Source organism: Dreissena polymorpha, chromosome 1 (assembly GCF_020536995.1).
Source record: "Dreissena polymorpha isolate Duluth1 chromosome 1, UMN_Dpol_1.0, whole genome shotgun sequence".
Lineage (NCBI taxonomy): Eukaryota > Metazoa > Mollusca > Bivalvia > Myida > Dreissenidae > Dreissena > Dreissena polymorpha.
In genome coordinates, this window is record NC_068355.1 from 195845253 (window position 1) to 195866395 (window position 21143).

General features: G+C 31.8%; 1 protein-coding gene across 6 annotated transcripts in view; it reads left to right on the top strand.

Annotated features, from left to right (window-relative positions):
* Positions 1 to 21143, top strand: part of LOC127864471 (insulin-like growth factor-binding protein complex acid labile subunit) — a 349772-nt gene continuing 328629 nt past the window's right edge. For 2 of the 6 annotated variants that reach the window (XM_052404090.1, XM_052404096.1), the window contains exon 1: positions 157 to 277. In XM_052404090.1, the coding sequence (XP_052260050.1) occupies positions 209 to 277 (69 nt within the window). In that variant the 5' untranslated portion in view covers positions 157 to 208. Of the gene's footprint in view, positions 133 to 156; positions 278 to 7224; positions 7360 to 12318; positions 12380 to 21143 lie in introns of those variants that run through there. The other 4 variants (XM_052404091.1, XM_052404092.1, XM_052404093.1 and 1 more) reach the window with 4 other exon arrangements.

Below are 21143 nucleotides of genomic sequence, written 5' to 3' on the forward strand. Positions count from 1 at the left end.
CTATTTTGATAACGTTAGACACATCGCTGCACCGTGTGGCGAAGGTAAAACTCGAGATAATATTCAAACATAGTTTATAAGCTTAGATTAGCGGTAACTGTGGACATTTATCGAACAGATTGAAGTATTCAGGTAAGATAATGTTCTTGTTATAATGTTAGAGGTATGGACTTTATTTGGTTGCTAACAAGTTTTAACACGTGTGGGGATGGCATCGTCCATTAGCACATTGTTTAATTGGGATTGTAAAGGCTACACTATTGCAGTACATGTCATGGTATATAAACAATAAATATTTTATTATATTGTTTAAAATTTCGTTTTAAATAATTCTTTTATAAAAAGTGCGTAAAGTGTATATGCCATCCAGACATTCGCAAAATCCGCTATAAATGCCATGACCGGAATCAAAATAAATTCATGTCATTAGTTGTATTAATTAATCTGCTTTCAACAATATTGGTCAATGATTTCGAAACTAAATAACTTTAAATCATGAGATTCAGCTATGTATTGCCGAAATTGTGTCCGACAAATAGTGTCCAAGGATAATGATCAACGTTGCATCTAAGATCTTGACGTTCGTGCAAGCTGACTTTGTGGGGTTAATTTCTTAAAATGAACACAAAATAGATGTTTGTATAGCTTACAAATGACATAATACGATGGTGTATGCAGCATTGTTTTAGTGCGTTTTTTGTTTAAAGAAAAAGCCCATGCCAATAAAACAATATCATCGCATTTTACGTGATATACAACAACTTATACTATAATATTATAGTTAATAAAAGTACATACGTTTGCTATTTAGTCATAAGAGCGTGCATTGAGTTCACTACACAAACGCGGCCGCAGAAAACTTGAAGCAAACATGCAGGTGTAATATTGTATTGTATTAGCTCACTTGACCACGAAGTGGTCATGGTGATGTCTTGTGATCACATTGTGTCCGGCGACCTGCGTCTTGCGTTGTTACCTTTTAGCTCGGTATAGAATGTGAGTCCATATTTTGTAATCGAATACATTTTTAATTTGGTACGAATGTATATCTTGAAAATATATTGGCTGATTTTTTTAATTGGTAGTATGTGTTCCAAAAATTAATTTTCCAAGTCAATATTTGCATTAAAAAAAACTTAGTTTTAATATAGGGGTCATATTTAGAATTTAGTCTTGCTAAAAATGTGTAACCACATTTATCTTGACAATCTTGACAACTAAGAAGAGCTGTAATATGGTTCATATGTGTCCAAAATCTAGGCGTATGAGTTCAAATTGTAAAAACAATCATTGTTATCATTCTAGCGGGTACATTTATAACAAAACATTGATGAAACGTGTAGAATATTAAGTGGTAAGTATGTTTATCTAGTGTCAGGTGCGTCTTAAAACTAAATCAAGAGGTAAACTTTAATAGGCCACATTTGTTACTCAATCGAGATACAATTTGTCAGATTGTTTATCTTGTGCACATCTAAGCGTAGTTTGAATGTTAGTAAATTGCATCCTTAAACTAAGTCGTCAGATCAAAAATTACAAAAAATGTGTCCACGCTTTAGGCAATACTTCTTATCCTTAGTAAACTTGGGCGATATGATTAACCTGACACTATCTAAGCTGAGTTATATTGGTCAACACATGAATTGCAATATTAAGTGTGCGTATTATTTTGCGAATTGTATTCAATTAGTATTTGCAATAGTGCACTTCGATAGTCTGATATTAAGTACTTGTACTTTTCCTTGATCGAATAATTTCGTATGATACAGCATATGCTTATTTTCGTTTCAATCTCACATCTTTGCAGTATACACATTTTAATACTGCGTTTATGTGCATTAATTTGGCTGACTGTTGATAGGTCTTCTACAAATGTGTATATAACGGATGTTTGAATAGATTAAACACACGTCAATTGAATAGGTCAGCAAAGGATGCGCGCTCAATTAGTGAATACAATTACAAAGTCCAAACGGCTGAAAGCCGTTTATCGAGCTGACAATTCATATATATTATCATCACACGGTATGCGCATGATGCTATAAATTATATATTATGTATTTGCGTAGCTATCTAGTTTGTCTTAAATATATTATGCTTGTGAACAAACTTGTGTCCATAATTTTTTTATGGAATTCAAGTGAGGAACACACTTGTATAAATGTATGTTTAAACTGAATTTAATTGGACGCACACATAAATTCGTATAAATCATTGATAATATAAAAATAAAACGCTTCGCGATCTTTCGACAATATGCTATCACATTAAATCCGATATCTCATGAAATTCTATGAATGTAGTGTATGTCGTTATTTAAAACGTACCCTGTTGCTGTCCGCAATACGTTTCGTAGACTGGAAGATCACTTAAAACACGTTTTAGAGAGCATCTATATAAAACTAAAAATAATGATACATTTTGCAACTTATTTAACACCACTTAACAAAACTGCTCATTGCGTAACAACTATTTATATTCAACATTTTGAACAACTTATTTTTGATAAAAGTACTTGAAATCAGTACCAATTAAAAGCAAGGCGCGTGTCGGAATTTGAATGGATTAAACGTTTACAATCAGCTTACCCACTTATATTAAATAATAATATATTTAATGTTTAACATATTTCTTAAAACAAATGGATAAATTCCTTTTCTCTTTTCAGTAAACGTTAAAGAAATAAACGTTCACATGGCAAAAAGAAAATGGTAACATAAGATGTAAAGTTAGACGACTGCTTTCTTTAAATGACTGATACACAATAGTACAACATGGGGGTGAACATTAATTACTACGTGCACTTTGCTCTCGTTATGTTATTTTTTAGACGCATAGCGATAAAGCATGAAAACTTATTTTACTTTAATCTCACCCCACTTAATGACTGTGATTTTATCAATGAATATTATACTGACTTTTATCTTAAAACTGTCATTGAAAGTTCAAATTACAGAACGAGAAATCATATTAAATGGGATTTGTAACAAAGGTCTTGATTTAAATGACCTTCTTAAAATATTCTATGATAAAAATGTGCGTCGGTTGAAACCCCTTATTTCCGCGATACTGAATAGCCACTAATTTGCTACAAATATAGTAAACCTATTAGAAGTATCGTGTTTAATTATAATGCTATTACCACATATATCAATGCCATATAAACTTGACATCATTTGACTGGTCCCATTTCAAAAAAAAAATATAGTCTAGTTTGTCATGTTTTACTGGCGATCTTTATTTTATTAAAAATAAAAAAGTAAGCAATTTACTATGCAGAGGTCCTAAGTGTTGACTTTTTATTTCAATCGATTGTGATACAGGAAATCGAAACATCTTTATGGGAATATTGTACAAAGTGTTGCAGACATTACTGCACTTTCGAATCACTATATCTTTATTCTCTTAAAATTTGGAATTACTAATGGAATGACCATTTTATATGTTTGATTCTAAAATATTCAATGCACTTAGCATTTGTTTTATTATATATTCGATTTTACAGTAATGTCCCTCTAATATTATTTTTATTTTATGGTACTGCCCATTCAAATATATTGGAATTTGTTACTGGTGACGTCATCATGTTATCGCTTCTATATGTCGTCATCCGATCCACTTTGACTGATTTGGCTCTATGCATAGGTCATCGTGTTTATATCGTTAAACTTTATTAATATTTTGTCTCTGACGGGCGTTTCTTTTTTGATTATTATTTTAGCATTCATAAAAACAACCAATCTTTCTTATATGGATCTTCGACACCCAATTTTGCTTCTTCCTGTATTTGAACGATGCTGATCTGAAATATTAACTATATGATGCTCTATTCTTAAATCGTTTTGTAAAAATAAGGGCTGTAGTTCACACTTTTCCGAAATTTCACTCATCGTTCCTCCAAAATGTTGTTGGTCTCCTTCCTACCATTGAGTATTAAATTTTAATTAAATTGAATGCGTTTTAATTCCCTTGTACTATTAATTTGAGTTGCAATGCTATGAGTTTACATTTTATTTTACACCTATATGTTTCATGAGTATTGCCAAGAGTGAGGTTGAACTCTCTTAAATCGGTTTAAACTCCCAGTGTTTTGCATTGACCGTTCCAAGGCGGTGACGCCAGCTTTATTCTTTTATGTGTTTATGTTGTTTTGTATTGTATTATTTTGTACTGTTTAGGCAAGTGGTCATTTGCCTTTAATATAGTACCAACAAATTGTAAATGATAATAATGCAACACTGCTCCAGCAGCTAGAGTTTCACTTCTTTATATATATCCTATCTCGACCTGTACAATTCCGTTACGATTATCACATATACAGCGCCAGTAAGACATCATTTTTAAAATCGCCGAGTCATCGTATCTTACAACGATATACACATTACTACATACAGTATGATTTGAAAAAGGTTACTCGTTTACTGAATGTTTTCACAAAGTTTATTACAAGATCAATGCATTAAATAGAGATAATTGTTATTAATACATTTAAGATGTACGTGATACCACCGTATATATAAGGACCGGGCGTATATCTCGGATATGAGTGTAGCATTTAATTGTCATGTAGTCAACGCATTTGCTGCGAATAACTAAACATTCGGAAGATATTGTAATCCTGCTTGAGAACATTTTTCAAGCCTGATAATCACTCACCTGCATGAAAGATTCCTTCTGTCTGGGAACCTTACTATTGCTGCAAATCTTCCCTCATGTCTGACAACCTTCCTATTGAATGGTAATATCTCTTCTTGCCGAAAATCTCTCATCTGCATGACAACTTTCCTGCTTCCGCCGTATGAGACTTATCCTGTCCAAGAACATCCCTCTTGTATGAGAATCTCTCGCCTTTAAGAGAGGATCCGACCTCTATAAGAACGTATGCCTTGTAAGCGTATATGTAAATTAAATTTCAATCAATTAGCTCTGATTCTGCTAATTAATTTGAACTGCGATTATATGAGGTGAATTATAATGTTCACATAATGGTTTATGAATGACACTGCGCCAGGACTGAGGCGCGGGTCTTCTCAACAACAAGTTAATAACGCCTTTTATTTGCACAGCTCCAAACATGTGGATCCAATATATATTTGTTTGTGTTTGTTTATTTTATGTGTGTGCGTTATTGTGCGTGTGTGTTAGCGACTTGTGTTTTCTGTTGCACTAGTAAAAAAACTTTACTATATCTATCTAAATGGCTAGACGCTCTGTTGCGATTTTCTGATAATGCGGTTAAAGATTAAATGTGTCGATTAATAAAGAAACGAGATATGTCATGACACTAGAAGTGTGCGCATAATTTTACCCAATGTGCATGTGTCATTGTGCACATAGATAGTTTACTATGTAATACCTGCTATTACTATTGTTTTAATAAATTGCAATTTAGTGTATGTTCATTTTTGATTGATTCTAATTACCTTTCATTGGGAACATTTTATTATTGTACCTATTTGGCTATACTTTAAATCAATGTGGGTACTTTAAACAAAATAAAAATGGAACGCAAACAAAATCTAAAAGAGGTAAGAAACGTATAACCGACTAATAATTAAATTAAATTACAAAGTTAAAACGGATACATTTTGTTTATCGAATAGTCGTTTTATATTAAGGTTATTTACAATGGAAAATATAACGTCCACGGTATTAATACAATTTAAGTATCACAAGGTAGGCGCATGATGATATCAGTTAGCTTTCACCCGTCTGCGTAGCTATTCAATGGGTTCGCGTTATTTTTGTGATTATATTTTAGAGCATTTCGATTAAACTAAAAGTTCAATCAAGCAAATACATGAACACTTTAGAATAACATAGAACATGAAATATAGCTATGCATATGGTGTTAAGGACATGGACATAATTTCCTGTGAATAAAAGCATATGCTTTTTAAATGGTGAACAATATTGAAAACACATGTTTATGGTACATCGAGTGCAATATATTTTCTACAAACGGTCTTAATTATCTCGTCAATTTATACGATGCGCGTGTAATCAAAATGTGGAATGATTCTCAACGTTAATTACAAAATAGTGTGTGTCTTTTTCCAGCTAGTATGTCAATAATATTAATAAACCAATTGCAACATTTATGTCATAGTTCAGTCATTACATTAAAGATGATGTGTCCCCTCACCCGTACATTAATCTTATATCGACCGATACGATATCGTTGCAAATATCACTTGAGAATCGCACAGTAAACATTATCGATAAAAACAGGAGCATTTGCTCGGGTGAACAAAATGTGAATCAATATTTAAGGTATTTAGTTAAGATAATAGATATTATACGGTGAGTGGTAGTGAAATTATTGAGTTAATATTCATTACTTGCTAGTTCGCACGCTTAAATAATTTGCAATATGATAGTGTGTATGTTCACTTTCGATTGATAATCATACCATTTCATGGCACACAGATTATCATTGTGCTTCTGTGGCTAAAGTTTATATCGGTCTGGACACTTAAATAATTTAAAAGTGAACGCAAACACAATCTAAAATAGGTAAGACAAGCATAGCCGACCAATCATTGAATTAAATAACAAAGTTCAAACGGCTGAATTTTGTTTAGTGAGCAGTCGTTTTATATAAAGGTTATTTATAAAGCAAAATATAACGGTCAAGGTATTTCTAAAGTTTAAGTACAACAAGGTTGGCGCATGATGATATCAGTAGGCTATCACTCATCTGCGAAGTTAATATGTTCAGGTTATATTTGTGATTATTTTTATATTTTAATTTAACTGAAAGTCGAGCAATCAATCAAATGCTTGTATATGAATTATTAAGAGTATACAATATATCTACGCGTATGGCGTTACGGACATGATATAATTTATTTTGAATATAAGCATATTATTTTTTAATGGTGTGCAATAATGATTACATAAGTTATGGTATATTGTAGACAATATTTTGGCTACTTATTATCTCAATTATATCGTCTTGTTATATGATATGTGTTACATTGAAACTATGGAATGTTTCTCTTCGTTAATTATAAACTTGTTTTTGTCTGTTTCCAATTAGTATTTGGAAACCAATTAATACACTTATGTTATAGTTCAGTCGTTTAAGACTATTTGCCCCCTTACACGTACATAAATATTATCTCGACAAATACGATTTCGTTACAAATGTCACTTGAGTATCGCATGATAAACGTTATCTTGATTCGCAAATAGCAAATTCGTAGTCGACAATAATTTAATCTTACAGCGTTCGACACATTTCTCAAAACAGTAGCATTTGCTCAAGTGAACAAAATGCGAATCAATATTTAAACAAAATGTATTGATATATTTATGTAAAACACTAAACAGGAATCAACACCCGCCTGCATTAAGGTAAGATAATATGTATAATATAGGGTCAGAAGTAGTGAAATTATACAGTTAAACACACATATGAACACGTGTGGGGATTGCGTCGTTGAAGCTCAAACCTTTCAGTAAGGTATTGGTATATAAACATAAAATACTTAAATATATTGTTGAAAACTCGTTCCACATTATAAAGAATACTTTTAAACAAATTGCAGCAATTATATATATGTAATTGAAACATTCGCAGACATTGTCAGTGAAAATGCCACGACCAGAGTCAAAACAATGTCAGGTCAGCATTTGTTTAAGTAGAATTCGCTTTCAAAATATTGTTCAATTATTTCGATACTTAATCATTTCGAATTATTAGATTCGGCACTCTATCGCCGAAATTGTGGCCGACACATAGTGTCGTAGTATTCGGATAAATGTTGCATCTAAGATATTGACGTTCGTGCAAGCTGAATTTGTGGAGTAAAATACAATTCAATATACATGTACGCCATGTAAAACCCGTGTTTTAATAAGAGCACGAAATTTTACTGCCGTCTGTTTCCACGCATAGACGCGACGCGGAAATAAATACATGTAATATTTTATAATTAATATTTTAAATCTTTATTAATACATAAAATGTAAAAGTATAGAACCATTGAAACTTATAAAAACGAACATCAAATTACGATTGACACATTGCAGTAGATGTATTTTAAAAAAGCAAAAGAGCACCCGATTACGTTTTTTGACAAGTACGTTGATACAAAAATATTGGTGAGGCGGGGGAAGGCGTAGAGGAATTACCCGTTAATGTCTATAAATGTTGTTTTTTATGATAATTTAATACAATGCTCAGTGATACCAATACATTTTTCATCATAATTGATATATGTCACACACATAAAGAGACAGGTACACTGATATATAGCGGTCATAATCCTATGATGTGGTTTGTAATCGTAATGCCGAAATTGGCTACAACCTATTTTTCCTTAGCGCCAACCTTAAAAATGTACTGTTTCACTACTGACTATCATCGGAACTACTTCATTTAAATTGAAACTCAATTTGCATGAAGTAGTTCAGGAGGTATTTAGTAGAGAAACTTTGAAAATGTCATGCCGTGGCACACTTTTGTATTGAACAGTTCATATATGCCTTCGTAAAAAGAATGTTATTTTAATTATGTTTCTTAATCAAGTATCATTGTAAAGTTAATATAAAAATAGGTTGAACTAAACTTGGTGAATTTATTTTAAACTGTTCCTTCGATGTTCTCTTTAATTTCTAAACTGATATATGTCTTTATTGTTTCAATAAAGTGTAAATGTAAGATTAAACTGTAAAAAATAAAAATAATATATTATTTTTTCCTTCACTTATTACGAATGAATAATATAAGAACACCAATAAACATTTTGAATACACATCTGCACTACAGGCGCAAACACATTCTCTTTAAGGAGACCATGTCACTACTACTACTACTACTACTACTACTACTACTACTACTACTACTACTACTACTACTACTACTACTACTACTACTACTACTACTACTACTACTACTACTACTACTACTACTACTACTACTACTACTACTACTACTACTACTACTACTACTACTACTACTACTACTACTACTACTACTACTACACTACTACTACTACTACTACTACTACTACTACTACTACTACTACTACTACTACTACTACTACTACTACTACTACTACTACTACTACTACTACTACTACTACTACTACTACTACTACTACTACTACTACTGCTGCTACTACTTCTACGACTACTACTACTGCTACTACTACTACTACTACTACTACTACTTCTACTACTACTACTGCTACTACTACTACTACTACTACTACTACTCCTATTCCTACTACTACTACTATTACTACTTTTGCTACCACTACTACTACTACAACTACTACTTCTACTACTACTACTGCAGCTTCTACTACTACTACTCCTATTCCTACTACTACTACTATTACTACTTTTGCTACCACTACTACTACTACAACAACTACTTCTACTACTAGATATGTATATGCTTGTTTTATTATAACGAACGATTGTTGACATGATGGCTATAATTAATTATGCATGCATACCCAATGCATAGTATTGTGAACATACTAACTATATGCAATTATCAATTAAAAAAGAGAAACCTGTTCAAAATCATTTTATAATTTATTGTCTGTTTACTATTCTTTTTGGGGTTTTGAAAATCTTGATCAGGCTCCGATTATCCGGTTCTCCCTATTTCAGACGATTTCTGTTATATAATACCACTTAATGATTTATCTAGACGTTGACTATATCGTGCATGACGTCGTTATTATATATGAAATCAACTGTTCATGGAGATTGATATGTCAAGAATTAGGTAAATACTTTCACCACACTTCCAACGTACACAAAGGACGCGCCCATAATACTATTTCGTGTTCTCAAAGTGTCAATTACAAGATCATATTCAGAATTACAGAATAATAATGATAAATCAAAGTTAAATATCTTTGTAAAACAATATGAACAATATGAAATTATTTTTTTTCTAATTAAGTGAAAACATTACTTGAATTATTTAATACTTTACGATATGGCGTCTACTAACACACGCTATTTATTCAACAAATGCCGTTTTACAAAGGAATATCCTAGTATCATACAACTTCAATGCGCTATGTATGTATGTGGGGTAGATCGAAATGTTCAGATTTTAATTATTTTAAGCGTTCGAAAACTTGTTATGTATTTTAATGTTCAGATATGAACATTTTTAATTGCGTGTATTTGTAAGCGTCAGAAAACTTTTAGTAATTACGGTTTTAATTGTGTATTCAACATATTCAGTGACTTGGCATGAATGACGAGATATAATGCTTGGTACATATTATGTCTATCCCGCCTTATTACCTGATAGCTCCACCATTTCACAACATGTTGGTTAGTGAAATCGGAATAGTAGACTATACAAACCACTCTTCATGTGTTTAACAAATTCGAAAATACTTTTATCATACAGCTAAATGATTTTATAGAACATAGTAGGACTCATACAGAAAAGATCGAGTTTATCCCACACCTATGTTTATCTCATACCTAGTCATGTGTGGAGGAAGGTCATATTACTCGGAATCAACTATAAATTATTCATTTTCAGTAAAATCGAATCAAATTACAAAAATTTGATACCAAGATGTAATATATTTTTAACACAAAATGCAACACAAACAGCAAAAAACATGTTCTACAAATATTAAGCGCGCGTGCTCATGACGTCATTATTAACACGTAAAACGACAAAAGTCGTATTCTTTCCCGGTAAAACTGCAGCTTTTTATCGATTTTGTTTCATTATTTCTTCAAATTGGGAACGTTAAGGTATGTTGAACAGAAAAAAACATGTTTTAATTAATTTTGTATTATAAATAGAATACTATGTAAGCGTAAGTGTGTACTAAAATTTATCCCACTCGTCTCAGAAAGGCTTACAAGGCTCGGCAAGGCTCGCCATGTTAACCTTTCTTCACTCGTGGGATAAATTTAAGTACACAATCACACTAACCTAGTTTTCTCTATAAACAATAGAGAACAGTTGAATCGCGGTGCATGGCACATATTAATTTAATTTAATTACGCAGCTTTTACTTTTGATAAGGTTTTTGTACGATAATTGACAGAAAGGTGTAAAATAGCCAGGTGTAAAAAAAATATTAAATTGTCACGTTTATTTTTAAACGCCTTTTGCAACCGAACGATATTTCATAGAAAGAAGACATCATTATTTATGTAATCAAATTATACAGATACTTTGCATAAATGGACCGCCGTCAATAAAGCTTCGATTTGTGTCTATTTTGGCTTGTTTTTTTACTCGATAGCTCACCCCATTCGATTGTTAAATTCAATAGCATGAAAGCACGCTCAATATTGATTGCCCCAGCTAGTTTATGAACTTCAAGAACAATAAGGTCATACTAGGCCGCTTACTCTGATGCAGACTGGATTTCGCTTACTGTTTAATTTGCGAACGCTTGTAATGAAACACATAAAAACCAAAATAAAACAGTCCGAATTTAAATTGCGGACGTTCACAATGGCGAAAGACATTGCAAACCTGGTACCCAGTATATCGCTAAACGTCATGCACGCTTGACACCATTAAGCTTATCAACGAATATTCCCATGGTTTATACAATATAACATTTCGTATAAAAACGTCTTTCACGTCTGTTGTGTATTACAATTGTAGGTGAAGGTGACTGTGTATGTTTTTGCTTAAATTGTTGAGCGAAACGAACGGAATGACAAGTTCTATGTTTAAATATGTGCTTGCTGTTGCATAAATGAACATGTTGGTGTTTAAAAAAAAACATACTACAATTATAGTCCATTTAAACGCTATAGAAAGCACACAGTGAATGGTATACAGTAGGCTTTGGGTTGTTGTTCCGCAAATTTAGGCTCTCTTAGAGGGGTAAGTTTTATGCTCTAACGACTTCAAAAACAGCAGGGGGGGGGGTAACTATCGTTTCTTATATGTCTAAGATTCCGCCTTTTCTTAGAACGCCCGGCTTACTGTTGTGACCATTATTCCGATACCAATTAGATCCATCCCATTTAAATATAGTTCAGAATCATTTGAGAATTCAAATAATCTATCAAAAAACGATGTTATTCGCGTAGGGACTTTTATACTATTGTCACATAATATAACTTTAATTATGACATTTACGAGTTTGAATATTTTGGATCGCCAGTGTCAGGTTGTAATCCTTGGTTATCATGTGCATTTTCTACCGATTGGTCTTCACGTCTTGTACTTAAGAAACAGCCTCTCAGAAGATATATTAAACAACTTTGACCTCTTAACATCTTTCGCAGTCCACCTCCTTTTCTTCTTGAATCAATGGCATTATACTGTAACTATATATTATTCCTTTTTTCTAGGTCCTCTGGGCGTTAAATCATATCATCTGACTCGTGTGTGTCTGCTGATTTCGGATTTAATGTAAGTGTCAAGTCCCTGTTTGATCCATACTCCCCTACTCTGATAATAAGGCGACGCTCTTCAGAAATCATGCCACTCCTATAATCGGTATACTTGTTCAAGTACGTTATAAAAATCGAATGCAAACTACCTTTACATATGTTTTTAGGTAAACAACTATGGATGTCATTCTAGAGGAAATTGACCGTTAGACTTAAACATGCGTATGAATTGGAATGCTATATGTTTCGCTGAGCAATCCTGATTTAGAATAATGCGTCAATTACACCACTCATTTAGCGGACTTATACGGATTTTAAAAAGGTTTGATTATGCATATAATAAATTGAAATTATTGTCTATAGTTTTTTAAGTAAATGATTTAGTGACTTTTTATATGATATTAATTTAATTTGTCATAAGACGTTTAACAGTTTAAGTAACTGAATTGCGTTTACTTTGATATCCACATTCTTACTTTATTAGACAAAATATTCTAAACGATCGTTTACTAGCTAATTAAGGCAACTTTAATGGACGTGATTTTGTTTCATTTACACACGTCGTTTTTATGCTTTTCAAAATAAAATTATATTGTCGTATTTCATTGAAGTTTACCTAATTTATGACATACAGAGCAATGACAATGGAGGTTGAGCGTCGGATAAGTTTTGGCAATAAACATAGCTTTTAAAACATTGGTGTTATCGTCTATCAAACAGGCCGTGCTACACAAACATATTGTAGTTATGTTTTATCACAGATTTTAATGTGTACACAATCATTATCTCATTTGATACAATACCACAATGTATGACACTTTGACTAAAATTGTTATGAAGATATCCCGGCTTAAATCGGACATGGTTCCGGTCCTTAAAAAACATCGTTATACATATATTGTAAAACATTGTTTACACGTCAGAAGTAACATGTTTAGTTCAATCTCCATTATTCCTGATCGGAAAAATTGTCCTAATTATATCTCGGGCGAGTTAGACATTGCTGTAAAACCGTTGGACAAAAATATAGCCACCAATGGACAGGAAACATGTTCATATATGGATGAAGTGAAATCTCGTGAACAGTTTATAAGTCATATTGTTGTTCAATCACCATGGCCGATATTGAAAATAAATGGTCACAGTTTGTAAGAAAACATGGCCGCCAGGGTTCGGGTCGGTTTTACGTATATGGCTTAAATGAAACTCCCTTGTTAACACTCTTGAAATAAAGTAATATTCATGAAACTTTCTCACAATGTTGGCCTTATAATATTTAAATTAATTTTGAAACTGATTCCGGTCTGTTGAACAATTTGGCTGCCACGATATGTTTAAGTTAAGCTTTGCAGTTTGGCTAAAGCGCAACGTTTAAACGTAGGTCGAAGTTACCTTATATACGACCATGAAATAAATATTTTAATCGTGTCATTTTGGAATTTCATTTTTATGACTTGTATGGGTTACGATGATGATGATAATGATGTTAATGATAACGAGGCTGATTCATTTGATGGCTTCTGGAACATACGACAACTCCTTTTTCTAAATGTATTGAAACAGTCTGATTAAATAGTGCAATTGTTTCACATGGTAATTTTTGTTCAAGAAAATTGCACAAAAATAAACCCAAACTTGAAAAACTGTTTCACATGAAACTCATTTGACCGTTCCTCCAGTACGAATGTTGTGTCGGTAGCTTTAATTAAAATCCCCTTATTAGTTCAATGAATAATTTACAAAAGACCCACACTGTACATAGAGTCGTTTTGCAGGAAATGCAAACACTATTGGCTAACGGATTAATTTCCCATACAATAATCTAATTCATATATATGTTGGATATGTTATCAATTATCAAAAGTATGCCATAATAATGTGCTATGAATTAAATAGGTTTGTTTCATATACTTGTTGTATTCATCAGAAATATCCTTGTTACACCTTCTAACATTAATGAACAATAATTAAGTGCAAAAGGGTCTCATATGAGCACTGTAGGGGTTGTGGCCAACTTGTAGTTTTTTTGTTTTATATAACTGTATACAAACACATGACCAAGTTGCATATAATAACGACACATGTACATGTTAGCTACATAGTTATATAGTAAACAACTTTCAAAATTATCTTATCAGAAACCACAAGTCTGTTAATATATAGTCAATAATATTATATTGAAGTCCTCATCCAGGTTTGTTCAAATCATGCTCCTGAGTTCACAGTATGCCATGAACGCGAAATTTTTTATTTTCAATATGCTAATTTGGTGAAAATTTATTAAGGACGCTATAGGCCCAGAGATTTTGTATTTGGCATGTCTAACGCATATATGCTTACGTTGTTCAACTTAAGTCTCAGTGTACAACACTTGCTATGTACAATAGGCCAAATGATTTACATAGACTTATATTGAAAATAAATCGACTTCTCTGAACAATTCGTGTCAAGGTTTCTTTATTTGGAGTGTCATCTTGTATGATTTCCCTTTTCTATTTTATCGCCGGTATCAACACTAGCCATGCCAGAGTTGTTTCATGATTTATACATACTTATATAGTATAAAAACAATCTTCTTTGATAACTCAAGAAAAGCTGCTCCAATAATGCCATTGTTATGAGAACTAGTCCCGCCATGTGGTGACTTTTTGCCTTATGTGAATATTGTAAAAAAGTTCAAAATGTGCTTCTCTGAAACAACAAGACATGAAGGTTTGGTATGTGGCATTTAACATATGATAGTGGTACTGGTTTAAGTTTGTTCAAATCATGTACCTGGGATCAAAACTGGTCAATTGATTGAAAGAGAATTATACAGGTAATATATTCTTCTGAAACGTCAATGGTCAGGGTGGCAATATGTGGTGTGTGACAATTGATTATTTACCTCTACTGAGTTTGTTTAAAGCATGTCCCTGGTGTCGAAACTTAGCAATTACAAGGGGCCAAATATTTTAACTGATTTATCTAGTAGAGCATATACATACCCTTAAATCCCAAGGGTTAGGGGTGTAATATGTCATATGCCTTCTCGTTTGATGGTCATCTACGGTAATCTGAATCATGCTTCTGGGTTGACAATTGACTTCACCCTAGGGGTTTATTATTTGTTTAATATAAACAAAGTGACCACTTAAATTTTTGTTCCACTAAATGTATCTGATCTTATTAAATATTTGTCATACAGAATAAAAACGAGACAAAAACCAAAGTCATACCACACACGTAAGATAGTATGTTCATAACAGGTTACCGACATGTCTCATGTGATCGATAGTATGTTCATAACAGGTTACCGACATGTCTCATGTGATCGACCGAGGGCCTTTAGACTATCTTGTTTCTTTTGTTTGACAGAAAATGTTGACATATTACAACGAAATGAGTAACCAAATATATAATCGAAGTTTTATGAGAATAATTGTTGTTCTGTCCGAGTAATGAAGATGAAAACAATGTGTTATGTCGACGTGACAAGACCTTCGAACTATGTTTTAAAAAAGAAAGATCATGCATAATGCTCACATTACCCTATACATTAATACATTTTCATAAACGTAGTATTGTTTTACTGGAAAAGAGGAATAACAAGTTTAATCTGATGCATGTTTAGTTATTTTAATTTCGCGGATAGACATAAACTTCTAAAGATGATAATATGCCAGAAAGACATATTGCACGCATGCATTTAACACATATTAAGATAATATTTGATGCGCTGTTTAAGTGATTGATTTGTGTTTTATTAAAAGAACAGTTACAATACTTGAGACCCTTAATCTCTGATGAAAGGGATACAGGCCTTAATTTGTGTTACAATTTATAGCGTTTTTTACCTCAATACGTTACAAATTATATCGTTAGTTAACGTGTTAGTTTGTTAGTATATAAACTTGCTATAATAGAGGTAAATGCAATCCTTGCATTCCATTATATAGACACAATCATACAATTCAAACACACAGACACATATACACATGCCATGTTTTGACCCCAAAAAAGGAAAATGTTTGGACTTCAGCATATTCTAAACTTTAAACAAATTTGTTGACTTCAGACAAATATACACGTTAATCAAACGACCATGGCATTAAATATTATGAGCAAACAACACAATTTACAATGATATAATAATAATAATACTATTGATCTACAGCAAGTTTTACAATTGCCCAGTTTAGTAGTTCGTTACTTGATATTTTGCGTTTGCTTGAGTTTCACATGCTAAGCAATAATTATTATTTAACCCCCTTATTGAAGGTAAGAGACCCTTTCTCTTGCATTCAAATATATAGTTTTTAATTTATGGGATTACAATATTAATATCAATCATGTAAATGCTTAAACACCCATTATTTACAATTCTGTTTGGAAAAAAAGGAACTACCAGAATATATGTAATAGAGGATATTTGTTGGATCCGGTGGATTATCGATTTTAATTCACGAGTGATCATAGAAAATAATATTTTCACCGAATCCAACAAATTTTCTTTTTATTTAATGCATTTTTCACAGTTTATATACATTGTTTTAGAGTTTAACTAAAGAATTTTGCTGGGATAATGACGTCATTTCGTCAAAAAATGACGTCATTTCACAGTAAACAATGAAAATTATCGATAATTCTCACTGATAATTTTCACTGTTTGAAACAGTGAAATTATCAGTTTTAATTCACTGATATTTCTCTATAAACCACCGGAAAGCATTAAATAAATAGGGTTTCTTCATTGTCATTACAGAAGGAACATAAATTGTCATGCACAATCTTAATTAAAATAACACAGATTTGGTTCCTAAGATTCTGTGAAAAATTAATGTCTGGAACCACTGAGTGTATGTTTCTCTAGATATAATACAAAATATGATGCATTTTTGTCAATTCAACGTTATTCAAAATTGTATTCCATTTTGAGTGGCAAGTGGGTATGTCTGTATTATAGCTTAAACATGTATAACAACCAAGTTTGTTTTCCTTATAACCGCATTATTCAAGTAAAATTATATAAATGCACATTGTCAATTTGGCTTTTTTTTTATAAATAAAGGTCCTTATAATCTAATAAAGGCCTTCACAAGTCTGATTAAACCTTCATAAAAATGGAAGTTAATTTTAACACCAATGAGATTTTCTAATACAGAGTGTTTTTAAAAGGCCTCCAGAAGTGCACAATATATAGCTTACATATATATTTCCAATATCATACATATTTTTACTATAAATAACACTCAAACCTATCTTAAAATTGTGGTTATAAAATAAAGGAATATCAAAAATATCTGCACACTAACTGAGATTTTGTTTATTGATATACTATATTTAACATCTCATAAGGGCATCTCTCCAAAGACATTGTTTCAAACTTATCATAAAATGTTCTATGTCATTTTTTAAATAAAACATTTTCTTCGCATCACACACAGAATATACCAGCTTGAATAATTGTCCATTACTTGAAACAATTGTCCTTAATCATGTTTTTTTAAAGCATGCATATATATATATATATATATATATATATATATATATATATATATATATATATATATATATCAGTCATGGAAACTTCTCAAATATCATATGAGTAAATAGCAATAGTGTGTTTAATTTTTGCTGGCCCATCCCATACAAAATTTGAAAACATGATATTTATTTTTGTTTTAAAATCATTGAAGAAGTGAAATAGCAATTATGTAAACAGTATATATGGGCATTTAAACGTTTCAAATAATAAAAGAAAAAACATCAGCTCTTTTCGAAACATCATTAAGTCAACGACAGTTGCATGATCCAATTTTTAATTTATCCATTCTTAATACAAAGGATAACATTTTCATGAGCATACCATAGACATCAAAAGCAATTATTAATTACCACAGTCCGTACACAATACACAATTGCGATCAATACATAATACATTTTATCTTTGTCCAAACAAACAAAAAGGCAATAAAAATATGCAAAAGTTCGCAAAGCTTTTTTTAACACACAGTGTGGCAAACATAAACAGATAAACCTATTGATCAACCACAGACTGCTAATCCCCCGTATAAAGTGTGTACCGTTATACCCCGTATACTGTTTGTACCGTTATTCCCCGTATAATGTGTGTACCGTTATCCCCCGTATAATGTTTGTACCGTTATTGTACGTATAATGTTTGTACCGTTATTGTAAATTAAATTCCGGTCATTCAGGAGTAGTTCCATTATGTGGGTCGCCTACAACACATACAATTGTACACTTTGTTTGCAGATAAACAATTATAACAAATTGAAAAATACAGTTTAGGAAGCGATTTTTTGTTTATATTTATTTTATTCTGTATAACTATATGTGTGCGGAATGTTTGCTTTGAAATAATAATATATTTTAAAGTTCGAAACGTGTTGGTACCTTATAGCTTTAGATTGTAGAAGGTTCAGTATTATACTCTTAAACATTGCATAACTGTACTGTTACTGTTCTGAGTACAGTTAGCCACGGGAACCACGTGGTACTTTAAGTTAACATTTGGAACAAATTAATGTTTGTATTGTCAATATTATGTTTATAAAGAGGAGATGACATTACAAATTGTGTACAACGTTAACTTGGTTTTAATACATACATTTTGACGGTGCATTTTTTATGTTACATGAGGAACAAACCAATGTTTAATGTCATCTTGCGAGACAGTATGTTCCAACGTTATATAAAGTGAACAGTACATTCCGATTAGAAGATATACAAAGTTTATTTCCATAATTTGTAGAATACTTCATTAGAACCAAGACAATACTCTTGACACTGGCTCCCGTCTGAAACTGCCTGCCTCGGTTCCGATAATCGCTGATTGAGTTATTAATGTTGTCACAAATGTCAAGCTTAATCATTTCTTCTGAGTTGGTTTGTACGAAAATTGAGCCATTGAACACACACGCGTTTTAGATACCGTGATGTAGAAATAACCTTCTGATCAGTCCTTGGTTTTGCTTCGTTACATCAACAAACTTGTATCCGTTTGTCTGCATCGGATTTCGCAACCTCATAATCACCGATTTTTTATTCTGGTTTAGTAGTTCTATAATTATTGGTCTAGTTGTCCCATTTTTGGATGGAATGCGATGCATGGCAAAATTTCCTCGGTACATTCTGACCAACTTCCGTTATAATTTTGTTAAAGGAATTGACGAAATGCTGTGAGAAATTGTACGTTTAATTGTGGTTTAACAATATAAAACGGATAGGTATATGTATTCTTTGAAAAAATCAGTTGGTTCTTAAATAGCGCCTTCTTGTTTCAACCCAATTACTAAATTAAACTTATCAGTCCAAAAAGTGCAACTAAGTGTTCACGGGCTTTGTTTTGTAATCGACTTTGTATAGGGCGAATGTCTGTGGCTGTAAATTATCAGATTGTAGTATAAAATTAAGATCGTCAGTGCTTAAAACGGAGGCAGCCGGTGTTTCGTGAGCCGTTTGTCCAACAATCCAAATATCTACTTATATAATTACTGACAAACTTCAAAATACTATTTAATTATTTATTATTGTCATTCTTTGAAATAATTACTTGACAAATTTACAAACCGCGTTTAATGCACATACAAACGACAGTACTGGTCTCTTAAAAAAACATAATTTTGAGGGAAAATTTAAATTGAATGCCACCGAATATAATTACGATGAGGCAAACTATAAGTCCGCATTATTCAACTTTCTTTTAACCTCTGTTTTGTATCAAACTGGGAGTTGTAAAGGAAAAATAAAACACACTAAAAAATATGTAAGCTACGACATGTATCTTAAAAGATGTTATAAGACGCATGTAAAGAATAAGCGTTTGACGTTTTCTTAAGAGAACGTTAGAGGCTTAAATAATTAATTGCAAGTAAACAAATACATATGATCTTATTGATATGTATCTATTGATGTCCACATATTGATACGGCCAAATATTGGTAAGATGTATAAATGATACATGATTTTGCTTGAAATCTAAAAAAATGCTTGAAAATATTAAATTTAAAACGATATTGCTCACATGCATACTTAAAATCTAACACCATGTTAAAGCAACTTTGAAACTCCATTTGTGTTTGTATTCCCATATGTATGGGGTACTTAAGGTATCACAGTTCTCCATCAATATACTTATAAAAGCCAATTGTTAATTTGTTATTCATTTATCAATATTATCATGATCCTCAATTTCTAGTCACCATACATAATAATTATAACGAGTGTTTTTTTCTATAAGACTTATCTCTGCATAGAACATTTAAATAAACATATCAATTATCTTGTCCATGTTTTACCGTTCAAGCCATAATGCGATGTTGAACGGGTAAAGTTGCTTCTTTAATACAGAATTGGTGAATGTAAACTTAAAAATACGAGGTCTTAATGACACGTTACATTAACGTATTTATTGTATTTAGAGGATAATTATTTTCCACACCGACTGCACACTTGGCATCATAATCAAAATAGTTAAATGTAGTTCTCAATAATTACATTGACGTTTAATCTGCTTTGGATACCGACATAAACAAATATGATAAATATAACTACGATCATGTATCTGATATAAATACGGTATTTCAACGCAAACGATTATTCCTTTAGTGCCTCAAGAATACCCTGTTGCAGGCTACTGTGAAAATCAATTGGGAATAACGCATATACGTGTTAAATTATTTGCCATATATGTTCAAATTATCTTAAGAATAAAATGTGTTTCAACAAGAGTGAAGCAATGTGAATACGCTGACAATAATACTTTTAACAGTTATTGA